The following is a 15,251-nucleotide window of genomic DNA, read 5'->3' as shown; positions in this document are numbered from 1 at the left end:
GGCTCCGTTCTCCAGCCCTTCTTGGCACTCGCCGCCCACCCCCACTCCACATTCTCCATGCTTCAAGCCACAGAGTGGCAGAATGCGCCTGTATCCTGCCCAGTGTTCAGGGCCCTGCCCAGCCAGCCTCCTCTCCACACCCCACTGCCTCTCATGCTGCAGCATCTTGACCCCGCTCGGTACTGGACTCACAACGCCTGCTCGGGCAAGCACACGCCCCGCCCTGCCGGCGTCCGCAGCGGGGGTGGGCGGCCCCTCTCTGTTCCATGCATCTCCTGCAGGAGCTCCCATGGGTGAGGGTAGCTGTTGTGAGCCCCGTGAAGGAGGCTGGGGCTTTCTCTTTTATGTCTGTTCACCAAAAGCTAGACTGGGCGCCTGGCATGTAGTAAGCCTTGAACAAACGTGTGTGGAAGCCAAGGCGGAGCCGTGCGTGGCAGAGGGCTGCGGAGCCCCGGGGACCTACCATACCAGGCAGGGCTCGGACCGGGGCCACCGCACAGATGGCTTCATCCAGGTGCTTCTCAGGCCTACAAGAAACAAAACACAAATGTTCTGGGCCTCTCCCAGGCATGTATCCTGCGGGAAACTCCTGATCCTGAACGCCAGGAAAACTCACAGCGAAGAAAATACAGAATTGGAACCACCAGCACCAGCGTGACTCATGAACAATGTTGCAGAGCAAGTTACAGAATAAACAGCTCTGACACACGAGGCAGAGAACAGAGACTGTTTTCATATATACATTTTCCAAATACACACAGCTGAATGTGTACAAGGGTTCAGGAAAATACACGAAGAAGTAAAATTAAGAGAGGTTAATTTTCTTGCAAAAATTTTTGAAATTCATGCATAGTTTTTTTTACATAATATGCATTTTCATGAGCTTTATAAAAAAGCTTTATTTATTTATTTGAAGGGCAGTGAGAGAGAGAGAGAGGGAAAGACGGAGGGAAGCTCTTCCATCTGATGGTTCACTCCCCAGTTGGCTGCAACAGCTGGAGCTGGGCTTGTCTGAAGCCAGGAGCCAGGGCTTGGCCAAGCTGAAGCCACGAGCCAGGAACTCCACCCAGTCCTTCCACATGGGTGGCAGGAACCCAAGTCCTTGGGCCATCATCTGTGGCCTCCTAGGCACATTAACGGGAGGTTGGATGGGAGACAAAGTAGCTGGTGCTCCAACCAGGCACTCCCACATGGGATACAGGTGCCCCAAGCTGCGGAGCACCGTAATACCTTAAGTGACAGCTCGACCCGCCGCGTCACTGCACTCACCCCTATGTGGCTGTGACGCTGGGGACCTTGGGACCACCACGTGTGGAGGCCTGGGCTGGCCTGCCGGAGGGAGGCGCCCCAGCCAACACTGCCAGGTGTGGGCGAGGCCGTCTTGGACTGCCGGCCCCTGCCCAGCTGCCTGCTGGGGCAGGTGTGAGACCAAGAGAAGATGGACCAAGTGCAGCCCGCATCGCTGACCTGCAGAACCAGGGACTAAGCCATGTTTTGGGGGTGGTTTTGCCGGTGTGGCAGTAATTAATGAGGTGGTTATCTGTGGGGTGGAGTGAGAACAGGTGACGAGGGATAGGCGTGCGGGAGGCTCAGTGGAACTGGAGATGATCTATTATGGGAAACAGAATGAAGAGATACCCATTTTTGGTGCAAAAATTTTTTTGGAATCCATGTAAGGGGGGGTCTTCAAAAAGTTCACGGAAAATATGTATTATGAAAAAGAGCTATGCGTGGGTGTCAAAACTGGCACCAAAACACGGATCTTTCAACTCCATTTCCACGAACTTTTTGAACTTCCCACGCACGCGTGAAATACGTAAACGTTTTGACAAAGGAAAGTGGCGGTCGCGGGGGAAGCGGATGAGAGGCCATTTCTTCAGGAAGGCGCCCCGGCGGCCTCCTCTGGGGTGTGAAAGAAGTCCCTGGGGCGGAGCACGAACACTGGGAAAATTGGTCCCTGTCTGTGACGTCATGATCTAGAGGCGTTCCCGGGGGCGGGGCCAGCTCAAGCCACCCACCTCTCGACAAGCACGCGGAGGGAGGGTCCCTGGGTCCCTCTGGCGGTCACCAGGTAGAGGGAGGAGTCTGTGCACAGCACCACGCATATCATTTGGGATTTCACTGGCGTCTCGGGGTACACGTTCTGACCGTCACGGACCAAGAAATATTTGAGGAAGTGCACGCTCTGGCAGACGCACCCCTCGGGAAGAGCGACGACCCCGAAAGAGAAGCCTGGAGGGAGTGAAGCAGAAGCAAGTCAGAAACGGGCAGGGGGAGGCGGCCACGGGCGGGCGCGCCTGTGTGCGACTCGTGGGACGTCCAAGCCTGGGAGAGCGAAAGCAGCACACCCGGGGCCCGAGCCACGAGCAGCCACTCCCAGGAAGCCTTCCGCGTGGAGCGGGGCTGGGGACGAGGTGACCCACAGACGAGGGCAAGCAAGCACCAGGCACCCAGGGTCTGACCTGCGACTGACCACGGGAGGCGGAGGCGTGTGGGTTCAGAAAAGGAAGGGGCACGCGTGTGCAGCCCAGCAGGGAGGTCTCAAGATCTCCCAAAGCGAGGAGAAGCACTGGCCGGGGGCTGGGGGAGCCGCGACCTCTCTTCTTGCCGTGAGCGGTCTTGAACCCTCACAGCGAGGCTGCTGGGCAGTGGCCATGTTTATCCTAGCCTCCCCTCTGAGATAACCACGAGTGTGCAGGCGGAGAGCAGCCAGGTCTGGAAGGTACCTTGCTGCCAAGCACCCAGTAAACGCTCAGGCAAGGGGGGCTGGCGGGATACGGTGGTCAGCAAACGCTGAGTGGATGAGACCAGGACCAGCTCCCCCATGGTGACTAAGCACACAGACGTCACAGAAGGCCCAGGGCCTCAGGGATTCCAGAGCTGAGGCAGACAGGGGCCCTACCTACAGCCAGGTCCCAGAGCGTGAGCACGCCGTCCTCGCAGGCCAGCACCAGGTAGGAGGAGGAGCAGCTGAGCTCAGAGACTGTGATGGGGGCAGCACAGGGCCACACGCCCTCGTGGTCTAGGAGGAGGATACACCAGGCTCTCCCTGAGACCCCTGCACCTGCCCATCACCTCCCCCCAACCCCCGCCAGCCCCGACCACCTGGGACCCAGACCCAACAGCCTGTCGGGGTGCAGCAGCAGCAGCTCCTGTCTGGACTCGCGCCCCCCTCCCCCCCCCAGTGTGCAGCGCTCTGCCCTCTCTGGATGACTCAAGAGGAAGTCACACTGTGGTTACAGTAGCATTAATGAGTACTTCCTAGGTGCTCAAGCTGTCAGGCACAAGGGCTGCGGTTCACCCCATGTTACCCGCGAGGCTCCTGAGGATGGGTGTGTGTGTGTGTGTGTGTGTGTGTGACTTGTTTGCAGCCGGTCAGTGCAGGAGCAGACGTGAGAAAGCAGTGGGCTGCTGGGCGCGGGGGGCGGGGGGAGACAGGCTCCAGTGTCCCTTCTGAAGTGTACACCAAACATAGGCATGCAGCTGCTTACGCAAATCCTTCCACGGATTTGTAAAACGACCACAGCTCCTGTTCCCTTGGCACAAAGAGCTTTCACAGACAGAAAGGCCCTGGGTTTTGCTCTCCACAGCGGCCAACAGCCATGGGGTGATTAGTCTGTTCTTTGTTTCAGGTCGGGGCACTGGGGGGCGGGGCGGGAAGAGGCCGCCCTGAGAGGCAGAGTTGGCGGCCCCTTGGGCAGGGACCAGCACTGGGCTTCAGAAGCCGAGCCTGTTTTCTTTACTTTTCCCCCCGCTGCTGGAGGAGCTCTGTGGGCCTGACTGTGGGCTGTGTCCCCCAGGGACCTGTTGTCTTTAAGAAACGTGACGCTTCAGGGACAGATCTTTGGGGTCGTGCCACAGCCACCAAGCCCCCACTTCTGCCTGCACACCGTGGTCCCCTTAAAAGGACCCTGGAGAAGGACACCCGTCTCAGCAGGCAAGTACCAACTTTATCCTTCAGAGTTCGGTTCAGCGAGTAGAGGAAGAAATTGTGACTTCCGGTCCAGCGTACGCCGAGGACACAGGCTACTCCTGGGGAAGGAGAGAAGGCACGGCGTCAAGTGGCGAGCGTGGGTGGCCTCTGGTTTGTGTGGAAGGTGCCCGCTCAAGCAGCAGCTGGTCTGTAGTCTTAGGGACCTGCTCTAAGGGATAGCAGTTTGTGCTGATGGGTGAGCTTCCCAAGGAAGGACTGGGCACCCCTAAGCAGGGCTGCTCCTTCCCGGGCAAGGGCCCTTGGGCTGCTTCCATATCTTCTAGAAAATTCATGCCCACCCGGCTGTTCACATCTGAAACGTTTTCTACAAGATGCGTCCAGAAGCAGCCTGGCAGCCAGCCGCCATGATCACGGAGTCCAGGCTCAGGCGCCACAGGTGCAAACAGAAACCAGGAAGCTGTGGCTCCACCCCCTCCCACCAGGCAAGCTCGTGCGTGGAAGGTCTCTGTGTGCAGGGACTCCCCCGAGCGACCCCTCAGCCAGCGCCACCTCTTGCTGCACCCTCACTTACCTGAGGCGAAGGAGCTCTTGGCTTCCATTGGCACAGCAAATACGCAGCTGGGAAGGAAGAAGTGGAAGGTGGCCATGCTGGGAAGGAAAGGCGAGGAGTGAGAGCCACGGCGGAGAGGTGGGCAGTTGGGAGGGGCCTCCCCGGGCACGGGGCCGCCAGGTAAGTTACACTCTGGGTGCCCATCCAGGTGGGATGAGCAGACCCTGGGCACTGGTACAGGGAGGGTCAGGGAACAAGGAGTACCCCCAGGCCAGGAGGGGACAGGGCAGAGAGGCCCCTCTGTCCTGGGGAAGACCCCGTAAAGCCAACCTGGGTGATCTGCATTAATGCTCTCACACCGGGGGCGATACAAATGCTGTGCTTTAAAAAAAAGACCAGTGATGAGTGAAGAAAAAGGGCCCTGATTCATAGGCTGTGAGTTCTCCCACAGTGAACAGCTAACAGCACTGAACAACTGGCTTGCAAACTCCTTCAGTGGCGCAGCTGCTGTTAGGGCTTGGCCTCGCGAAGTGGTGTCTTGGAGTGAGAAACTTCCAGCCCACTTGAGAGCAAGACAAGAGGTGTCACTTCCCAGGGACACCCACGGGAGCCCCGAGGGGAGCTCTTTCCTAAAATCAGCCCAATAAAGGACACTCCAAACACGTGGCCTCAGTTTTTCATGGACTGACGCACAGCAACGCTTTGTAATAATTAAACATCTGCAAGACACTTAGAAAGGCAGGAAGGGAATGGAGAATAATGGTAATAGTGGGGACTTTTTTTTAAAAAAAGATTTATTTATTTATTTATTTATTTGAAAGGCGGAGTTAGAGAGAGAGAGAGAATCTTCCATCTCCTGGTTCCCTCCCCAGATGGCCGCGATGGCCAGAGCTGAGCTGATCTGAAGCCAGGAGCCAGGAGCTTCTTCCAGGTCTCCCACTCAGGTGCGGGGGCTCAAGCACTTGGGCCACCCTCCACTGCTTTCCCAGGCCACAGCAGAGAGCTGAATCAGAAGTGGAGCAGCCAGGACTCAAATCAGCGCCAACATGAGATGCTGGCACTGCAGGTGGCGGCTTTACCTGCTATGCCACAGCGCTGGCTTCCATAGTAGTGACTTTTACTTCTGTCTTTAGGATCTTCTGTGTTTTTTAGATAATTTGGGGAAAATGTTGAAATACATATCACATAAAACTATAAAATAGATTATCTTTATCATTCCCATGGGTATCTATTCCTTCCTTAACATCCATGTTATCAGGGCGGGCATTTGGCCTGGTGGTGAAGATACTCACGCCCACACTGGGGTGCCTGGACTCAGTGTCTGCCTTGCTCCTGACTCCAGCTCCCTGCTGACGAGGACCCTGGGAGGCAGTGGGAATGGATGAAGTAACTGGGTTCCCACCATCCAGAGAGGAGACCTGGATTCATTTTCTGGCCGCCAGGCCCAGCCCAGGCCATTGTGGTCATCTGGGGAGTGAGCCAGGGGATGAGAACTCTCTCATGTGCTCGTTTGCTCTCTCTCTCCCAAATTAAAATAAATATAGAATAAAATAAAAATCCATGTTCTCAGCCTTTGTTCTAACTATAGTTAAACAATGTTCATGCACCATTTCAACAGATGTACTCAAGTTCTCTGAAATCCCCCACACCAGCAAGAACGTGTAGACTGTGTGTTAATTCAGGCTGACTCCGGCCTGTGCTGGGAGATGTGGGGCTCCCCGCGCTCCCCGGGGAGAGGGGCTCACCTGAGAGGCTCCTCCTCCCCCTCCCCATCCAGGAACTTCTTGTAGGAAGTGTTGAAGATTTCTGCCTGCTGCTCCCACTGACTGTCCTTGATGAAGTGATTCTGCCCAGAGCCCAGCCCGTGGCAGTCCTCGATCTTTGCGAAGGCTTCCAGAGGGCTCTTAAACGAGGTGCCTGGGTTGAGAACGATCCAGAATCAGTCATGGCAGCAGACCGCCTATCCTGACGTCCCCCTGCTGCACCTGTGCTTCCCGGCTGGAAGCCATCAGCCCAGCCACCTGCCCTCGGGGGTCTGTAAGCTCAGGTGTTCATGTTCTTCCTGGCCTTGCTCCCACCCCACCCGCACACTGGGCCCTGGCAGAGAGCAGCCGCCCTCCCTCCTCCTTCCACATCTCCAGCCTTCTGCCGATGGAGACTGTGTGTCACTGCTGCTGTCTGCCCAGCCAGGCAAGGTCCCCAGCATGCCAGTGACCACTGCTTCTCAGCGGCTGCTGAAGGCCCAGTCCCAGGCTCTTCCTCTGCTGGCATTCAGCCAATCACCTCCCTTTAAAAAAACCTCCTTTCTAGGGCCAGCACTGTGGCATAGCAGGTAAAGCCACCGCCTGCAGTGCTGGCATCCTTTATGGGCACTGGTTCAAGTCCCGGCTGCTCTACTTCCGATCCAGCTCTCTGCTATGGCTGGGAAAGCAGTGGAAGATAGCCCAAGTGCTTGGGTCCATGTACCCACATGGGAGACCCAGAGGAAGCTCCTGGCTCCTGACTTTGAATTGGCCCAACTCGAGCCATTGTGGCCATTTGGGAAGTGAACCAGCGGATAGAAGACTTTCTGTCTCTTGCTCTCTCAGTGTGTAAGTCTGCCTCTCAAATACATAATTAAACCTTGAAGAAAAAAAAAAGAGGCTCTCAGGTCCTGCTCCAGACCTACAAGGACAGGAACTCCACAGTGGGGCCTGCAGCCTGGTTTAATGAGCCTTCCGAGTGAGCCGGGAACAGCTCAAGTCTGGGAGTTGCAGTGACACACTGTATTTCCTGCATGTTTTGCCTGCATTCTCTCTTTCTCTTAATCATTTGTAGGAGTTATTTCTAAACATACTGTGGATATGGACCACTAGTGAGCTTCATGTTTTTTGCAATTATCTTCTCCCCCTATGTAGCTTGCTTTTCCATGCTCTTACTATGTCTTTGGGTGATTAGAAGTTCTTAATTTTAATGTAGTCAAGTGCATCCAAGGTCCCTTTTGCTGTAAGTTTTTTTTTATTTAATATTTACTTATTTTATTTGAAAGGCAGAGTTAGAGAGAGAGAAAGAGAGAGAAGAGATATCTTCCATTCGCTGGTTCACTCTCCAAATGGCTGCAATGGCCAGCGCTGGGCCAGGGCAAAGCCAGGAGCCAGGAGCTTCTTCTGGGTCTCCCACATGGATACAGGGGCCCAAACACTTGGGCCATCTTCTGCTGCTTTCCTAGGCCATTAGCAGGGAGCTGGATAGGAAATGGAGCAGCCTGGACTTGAACCTGTGCTCACATGGGATGCTGGCTCAGCAGACAACGGCTTAACCCTCTGGGCCACAGCACGGGTCCCTGTAAGTTCTGTGTTTTATTTTAAAAGTCTTCCCTTTTTAGAGGTTATAAAGGTAGTACTTACGTTACTTTCTAGTAATATTGTTTTGCCTTTCATACTTACTCCCACAGTTTATCTGGAATTTGGTGTAGTGTCAGCTGTGGGGCAGGGGTCAAGTTGCTGTTCCCCCTGCCCGGTGGTCCCACCTCTGTCACTCATGCTCCGGCCTCTACTTTTCCGTCTCTGTTTCTCTATTCATCTATGTTGCTATTACTTCCTCATGTTTAATCATGTTCTAGTTCCTGCGGCTTTGCAGTGAGTCCTGACAGCAAGTCCAGGCACAGTGAACAGGCTGTTCTCGGCCTCAGCGGTGGCCAAGTGAGTGTCCCGTGTGAGGTGACCACCCTTCTGCCTCTGTGAGTAACGCTACCAAGAGCATCCTTGCAGGTGCATCCTTGAGACCATGGTGAGGCTAACAGCACACACCCTGCGTCCCTGCCTGAAATGGCTGTCCCCTCAGCTCCTCTTTCTTTTCAATGATTTAGTTATTCGTTTACTTATCTCAGAGACACAGAGGGGAAGCTTGCATCCCTAGGGTTACTCCCCAGATGTCTAAATGAGCTGGGAGCTGGGAGCTGGGAGCTGGGAATGCAACCTCCAGGTCTCCCACGTGGGTAGCGGGAGGCCAGCTGTCGCTGCCTCCCAGGGTCCACATTAGCAGGAGGCCAGAATCCGGAGCTGCAGTTGGTCAGCAAACCCAGGTACTCAGATATGGGACTCAGGTGTCTTAACCACTGGACTAAGCACCCACCCTCTTGACTTAACTCCCGCTTCCTCTTTACAACCTTGCCCAAGTGTCCATTCCTCCTCTGCCCCCTCCATGGGCGGGAAGAGTCTCTCCTTGCTGTGTGCTTGCACGGCCCTGATGCTGAACTGCTCACGCCCTGCTCTGACGGCTCCCTCCCGCCCTTCTCGGCTAGAGCACAGGGGATGCGGCTCCACTGGTCTCTGCACGGGGGTGATGGGCACTCAGCAAACACTGCTGAATGTGTGGACGCAGGAGTATGGGAACAGCTGAACTCCAGCTGACAATCAGAAGCGACGTCTCCTTCCTGACTTTACAATGCTGCTAGCTAACGGCATGCCGCTACCACGTATATTGTGTGGCTTTATGAGTGTTTAACAATTTCCTCTTCAGAACTCATCTTCTAATTTAAATAGTGCTGCTGTGAACTTGGGGGGGGGGGTGGAATGGAGAAAGGCAAAGGAGGAGAAAAAAACCAGAGAAGTTGATAGCAAAAGGAGAGAGTATTAGCCGAGTCACCCTTACCTGCAATGGGCTTTGGTGGCTTGATTTTCATGATGTGAATTGGAAAGCTCAATTTAACGTCTCCTTTAAAAGATATACTCATATCCTAAAAATGAGGAAAATGCATAGCTAATAAGCAAAAAAAGGAGACGAAATAAAATCATTAAAACCACTCATTCTAAAGAAGGCAGAAAAAGAGGAAAGAGAAAAAAAAATATGAGACAAATAAAAACTAAACAGCAAGTTGGCATTTATTTTTTAAAAAAGATTTATTTATTGGGGCAAGTGCCATGGCACAGTGGGTTAAAGCCCTGGCCTGAAGCACTGGCATCCCATTTGGGCGTTGGTTCGAGTTCCAGCTGCTCCACTTCCTAGCTAGCTCTCTGCTATGGCCTGGGAGAGCAGTAGAAGTGGCCCAAGTCTTTGGGCCCGTGCACACATGTGAGAGACCCAGAAGAAGATCCTGGCTCCTGGCTTTGGATCGGCACAGCTCTGGCCGTTGTGGCCATCTGTGGAGTGAACCAGCAGATGGAAGACCTCTCTCTTTTTCTCTACCTCTCTTTCTGTAACTCTGTCTTTCAAATAAATAAAATAAATCTTAAGAAAAAAAACACATAAATGTGTATGCACCTAATTACGGGGTACCTGGCTATTTAAAAGAAATGTCAATGGAGCTAGAGGGAGACACAGACTCAATATAATAGTAATGGGGGACTTCAATACCCCACTTTCAATAATGGACAGATCAACCAGACAGAATATCAGCAAGGAAACAGCAGAGTTAATGGGCACTATAGACCAAATGGGCCTAACAGGTATCTACAGAGCTTTCCATCCTGCAGTCGCAGAATACACATTCTTCTCAGCAGTGCATGGAACTTTCTCTAGGATTGACCACATGCCAGGCCATAAAGCAAGTCTCAGCAAATTAAAAAAAAATCAAAATCACACCATGCACCTTCTCTGACCACGATGCAATGAGGCTGGAAATCAAACAACTCAGGAATCTCTAGAACATATGCAAACACATGGAGACTGAACAACATGCTCCTGGATGAACAGTGGGTCACTGAAGGAATAAAAAAAAAATTTCTGTAAACAAACCGGCGCCATGGCTCACTAGGCTAATCCTCTGCCTTGCGGCACCAGCACACCAGGTTCTAGTCCCGGTCGGGGCGCCGGATTCTGTCCGGTTGCCCCTCTTCCAGGCCAGCTCTCTGCTGTGGCCAGGGAGTGCAGTGGAGGACGGCCCAGGTGCTTGGGCCCTGCACCCCATGGGAGACCAGGAAAAGCACCTGGCTCCTGGCTCCTGCCATCGGATCAGCGCGGTGCGCCAGCCGCAGCACGCCGGCCGCGGCGGCCATTGGAGGGTGAACCAACAGCAAAGGAAGACCTTTCTCTCTGTCTCTCTCTCTCACTGTCCACTCTGCCTGTCAAAACAAACAAACAAACAAAAAAAAAAAAATGAAGAGCCAATACAACATCTCAAAACTTACAGGATACAGCAAAAACCAGTGTTAGGAGGAAAGTTTACAGCAATAGGTGCCTACATCAAGAAATTGGAAAGGCGCCAAATAAATGAGCTATCAATGCATCTCAAAGACCTAGAAAAACAACAGCAAACCAAACCCCAAATCAGTCAGAGAAAAGAAATAATTAACATTAGAGAAGAAATAAACAAAATTGAAACAAAAAAATACAAAAGATAAGCAAAATGATGAGCTTTTTTTGAAAAACAAAACAAAACAAAATGACATATCATTGGCACAATTAACCAAAAAAAGGAGGGAGAAGCCCAAATCAATAAAATTAGAGATGAAAGAGGAAAAGTAATAACAGACACCAAAGAAATAAAAAGGATCATCAGAAATTACTACAAAGAGTTGTATGCCAACAAACTGGGAAACCTAGAAGATATGGATAGATTCCTGGACACATACAACCTACCTAATTTGAGTCATGAAGACACAGAAAACCTAAACAAAGATGGAAATTGATTCAGTAAAAAAGACCCTTCCAACAAAGAAAAGCCCAGGACTAGATGGCTTCACTGCTGAATTCTACCAGACATTTAAAGAACTATCTCCAATTCTTCTGAAGCTATTTAAAACAATTGAGAGGGAGGGAATCCTCCCAAATTCTTTCTGTGAAGCCAGCACCACCTTAATTCCTAAACCTGGAAAACATACAACAGAGAAAGAGAACTACAGACCAATCTCCCTGATGAACATAGATGCAAAAATCTTCAACAAAATTCTTTTTTTTTTTGTTAAAGATTTATTTATTTTACTTGAAAGTCAGAGTTACACAGAGAGAGAAAAGAAGAGGAGAGAGAGAGAGAAAGAGAGAGAGAGAGGTCTTCTATCTGCTGGTTCACTCCCCAGATGGCCACAATGGCTGGACCTGTGCTGATCCAAAGCCAGGAAACAGCTTCTTCCAGGTCTCTCACATGGGTGCAGGGGTCCAAGGACTTGGGCCACTTCTACTGATTTTTCAGGCCATAGCAGAGAGCTGGATCGAAAGTGGAGCAGCCGGCTGGCGCCGCAGCTCCATAGGCTAATCCTCCGCCTGCGGCGCCGGCACCCTGGGTTCAAGCCCCGGTCGGGGCGCCAGATTCTGTCCCAGTTGCACCTCTTCCAGGTCAGCTCTCAGCTATGGCCCAGGAGTGCAGTGGAGGATGGCCCAAGTACTTGGGCCCTGCACCCCATGGGAGACCAGGAGAAGTACCTGGCTCCTGCCATCGGATCAGCGCGGTGCGCTGGCCACGGCGGCCATTAGAGGGTGCACCAACGACAAAGGAAGACCTTTCTCTCTGTCTCTCTCTCTCACTGTCCACTCTGCCTGTCAAAAATAAAATAAAAAAAGAAAAAGAAAGTAAAGCAGCCGGGACTCAAACCAGCGCCCATATAGGATGCCGGCACTGTAGGTGGCAGCTTTACCCTCTATGCCACAGTGTCGGCCCCAGTAAAATTCTAGCCAATTTAATCCAACAACACCTCAAAAAGATCATTCACCCAGATCAAGTGGAATTTATCCCTGGTATGCAGGGATGGTTCAACATTCACAAATCAATCAATGTGATACACCACATTAACAAACTGAAGAACAAAAACCTTATTATTATCTCAATAGATGCAGAGAAAACATTTGATAAAATACAATACTGTTTTCATGATGAAAACTCTAAACAAATTGGGTATAGAAGGAACATTCCTCAACACAATCAAGGCAATTTATGACAAACCCATGGCCAGTGTCCTGTTGAATGGGGAATAATTGGAAGCATTCCCACTGAGATCCAGAACCAGACAAGGATACCCACTCTCACTCTCACCATTGCTATTCAATACAGCCCTGGAAGTTTTAGCCAGAGCCATTAGTCAAGAAAAAGAAATCAAAGGGATACAGATTGGGAAAGAAGAAGTCAAACTATCCCTATCTGCAGATGACATAATCCTATATATAGGGGATCCAAAAGACTACACTAAGAGACTATTGGAATTCATAGAAGAGTTTGGTAAAGTAGCAGGATATAAAATCAACACACAAAAACCAACTGCCTCTGTATACACAATCTCATAGTTGAGAAAGAACTTCTAAGATCAATCCCATTCACAATAGCTACAAAAAAAATCAAATACCTTGGAATAAATTTAACCAAGGATGTCAAAGATCTCTATGATGAGAATTACAAAACATTAAAGAAAGTTAGAGAAGAAGATACCAACAAATGGAAAAATCTTCTATGTTCATGAACTGGAAGAATCAATATCATCAAAATGTCCATACTACCAAAAGCAATTTATAGATTCAGTGTGATATTAATCAAAATACCAAGGACATTCTTCTCAGATACAGAAAAAATGATGCTGAAATTCATATGGAAACACAGGAGACCACGAACAGCTAAAGCAATTTTATACAACAAAACAAAGCTGGAGGTAACACAATACCAGATTTCAAGACATACTACAGGGCAGTTATAATCAAAACTGCCTGGTACTGGTACAAAAACAGATGGATGGACTGATGGAACAGAATAGAAACGCCAGAAAGCAACCCAAGCATCTACAACCAACTTCTCTTTGACAAAGGACCTAAAATCAATCCCTGGAGCAAGGATGGTCTCTTCAACAAATGGTGCTGGGAAACTGGATCTCCACATTCAGAATAATGAAACAAGACCCCTACCTTACACCTCTCACAAAAACCCACTCAAAATGGATTAAAAACCTAAATTTACAACCCAATACCTTCACATTATTAGAAAACATTTGGGAAACCCTATAAGACATTGGGATAGGCAGAGTTCTTAGAAAAGATCCCAGAGCACAGGCAATCAAAGCCAAAACTGACAAATGAGATTACACCAAATTGATAAGATTCTTATTACAAAAGAAACACTCAGCAAAGTGAAAAAGCTACCAACAGAATGGGAGAAATTATTTGCAAACTATATAACTGATAAGGGATTAACAACCAGAATATATAAAGAGCTCAAGAAACCCAACAACAACAAAACAAACAACCTAGTTAAGAAATGGGCAAAGGACTTCAACAGGCATTTTGCAAAAGAGGAAATACAAATGGCCAACAAAATGCTCAGTATCACTAGCCATTAGGAAATGCAAATCAAAACCACAAAGAGGTTTCATTTCACTCCTATTTGAATGGCTTTCATACAGAACTCAACAAACAACAAACGCTGGTGAGGATATGGGGAAAAGGCACACTAATTCACTGTTGGTGGGAATGCAAACTGGTAAAGCCACAGTGGAAATGGAGATACATCAGAAATCTGAATTAGATCTACACTATGACCCAGCCATCCTGCTCCTGGGAATTTACCCAAGGGAACTGAAATCAGCAGATGAAAGAGTTATCTTAAAAAATAATAAAGCCTATTGCAGAAAAAAAAAAAGAGTTATCTGCACCCCCATATTTATTGCACTCAATTCACAATAGCTAAGACATGGAATCAATCCAAATGCCCGTCAACTGAAGACTGCATCAAGAAATTATGGGATACATACACCAGGGAATACTACACAGCAGTAAAAAAATAAAATCTGGTCATTTGCAGTAAAATGGATGAAACTGAAATAAACCAGTCCCAAAGGGACAAATACCATATGTTCTCCTTGACCTGTGATAACTAATAGAGCACCTAAAAGGCAATCTGTAGAAGTGAAATTGACACTCTGAGAGCAATGACCTTCAACGGCCCTCCTCTCAACCGTTAAGGGACAGGTTTTTTTTTTTTCCTACTATTTGTAGAACACTTTACTTAACATAGATTTAATCATATGTGTATGAAGTAATTGAAAATAGATCTTGGTAAAAAAAATTAGTGGGAATAGAAGAGGGAGGAAGAAGAGTAGTAGAAGGGAGTGTGGGTGGCAGGGTGGGCTCAGTGGGAAGAATCACCTTGTTCCTAAAATAGATGAAGTTTATGTTCCTTAAATAAAAGGTTTCTGGGGAAAAATCATTTTAAAAAGCATTTGGGAAGTATTTTGAATTGAATGAAAACTTATCAAAACATAAAGGACGCAGCTAGAGCAGTACTTATATATTTATAGCACTAAACACACATATCAGAAAGGAAATATTTCAGATCAATGAGCTTCTACTTAAAGAAACTAGAAGGCAAGGGAAAAACAACTCAAGGCATGCAACTCAAGGGAAATAATACAAATGATACTGGACAGCAGGAAGATAGCAGAAAAACGAGAGAGAAAAATACATGAAATCAAAAGCCTGCACTTTTGAGAAAATTAATAAAATCAACAAACTTCTGGTCAGGGAAATTCAGAAAATAAAAGAAGACACAAATCACCAGAGTCAGAAATGAGAAAAATGACATCACCACAAATTTGAGAAAATAGAATAATAATAAGGGACTATTACGAACCACTCTAAACCAATGAATATGGCAACTTAGATAAAACAAATTCCTTAACAGAAAAAAACTTCTTTTTTTGTGGGGAGCAGGGCCTGTCTCCCACAACATGGCGAAAAAAGTACTGAGACTACCGAGACTAGACTAGACGACTGAGACTATTAAGACTAACTCTATGCACCTGATCTCCCATCATATGGCGCTGAGAGAGTAAACAAATCTTACACAGCTGCTTCGTTAATTACCTGATTCTTGAC

At 49.3% G+C, this 15,251-nt stretch overlaps 1 protein-coding gene across 20 annotated transcripts in view; it reads right to left on the bottom strand.

Moving 5' to 3' along the window:
* Positions 1–15,251, bottom strand: part of WDR93 (WD repeat domain 93) — a 46,469-nt gene that overhangs the window by 8,646 nt on the left and 22,572 nt on the right. For 5 of the 20 annotated variants that reach the window (XM_070054531.2, XM_089309507.1, XM_070054530.2 and 2 more), the window contains exons 8-14: positions 9,117–9,201; positions 6,230–6,401; positions 4,506–4,582; positions 3,946–4,032; positions 2,903–3,022; positions 2,019–2,232; positions 464–527 (exon numbers count right to left, since the gene is read on the bottom strand). In XM_070054531.2, coding sequence (XP_069910632.2) covers positions 464–527; positions 2,019–2,232; positions 2,903–3,022; positions 3,946–4,032; positions 4,506–4,582; positions 6,230–6,401; positions 9,117–9,201 — 819 coding nt within the window. Of the gene's footprint in view, positions 1–463; positions 528–2,018; positions 2,233–2,902; positions 3,023–3,945; positions 4,033–4,505; positions 4,583–6,229; positions 6,402–9,116; positions 9,202–15,251 lie in introns of those variants that run through there. The other 15 variants (XM_089309508.1, XM_089309509.1, XM_070054532.2 and 12 more) reach the window with 10 other exon arrangements.

This window comes from Oryctolagus cuniculus, chromosome 12 (genome assembly GCF_051225735.1).
Source record: "Oryctolagus cuniculus isolate XC-2025 breed Fujian yellow rabbit chromosome 12, ASM5122573v1, whole genome shotgun sequence".
Taxonomy (NCBI): Eukaryota; Metazoa; Chordata; class Mammalia; order Lagomorpha; family Leporidae; genus Oryctolagus; species Oryctolagus cuniculus.
This window is presented reverse-complemented; position numbering and strand designations above follow the sequence as displayed.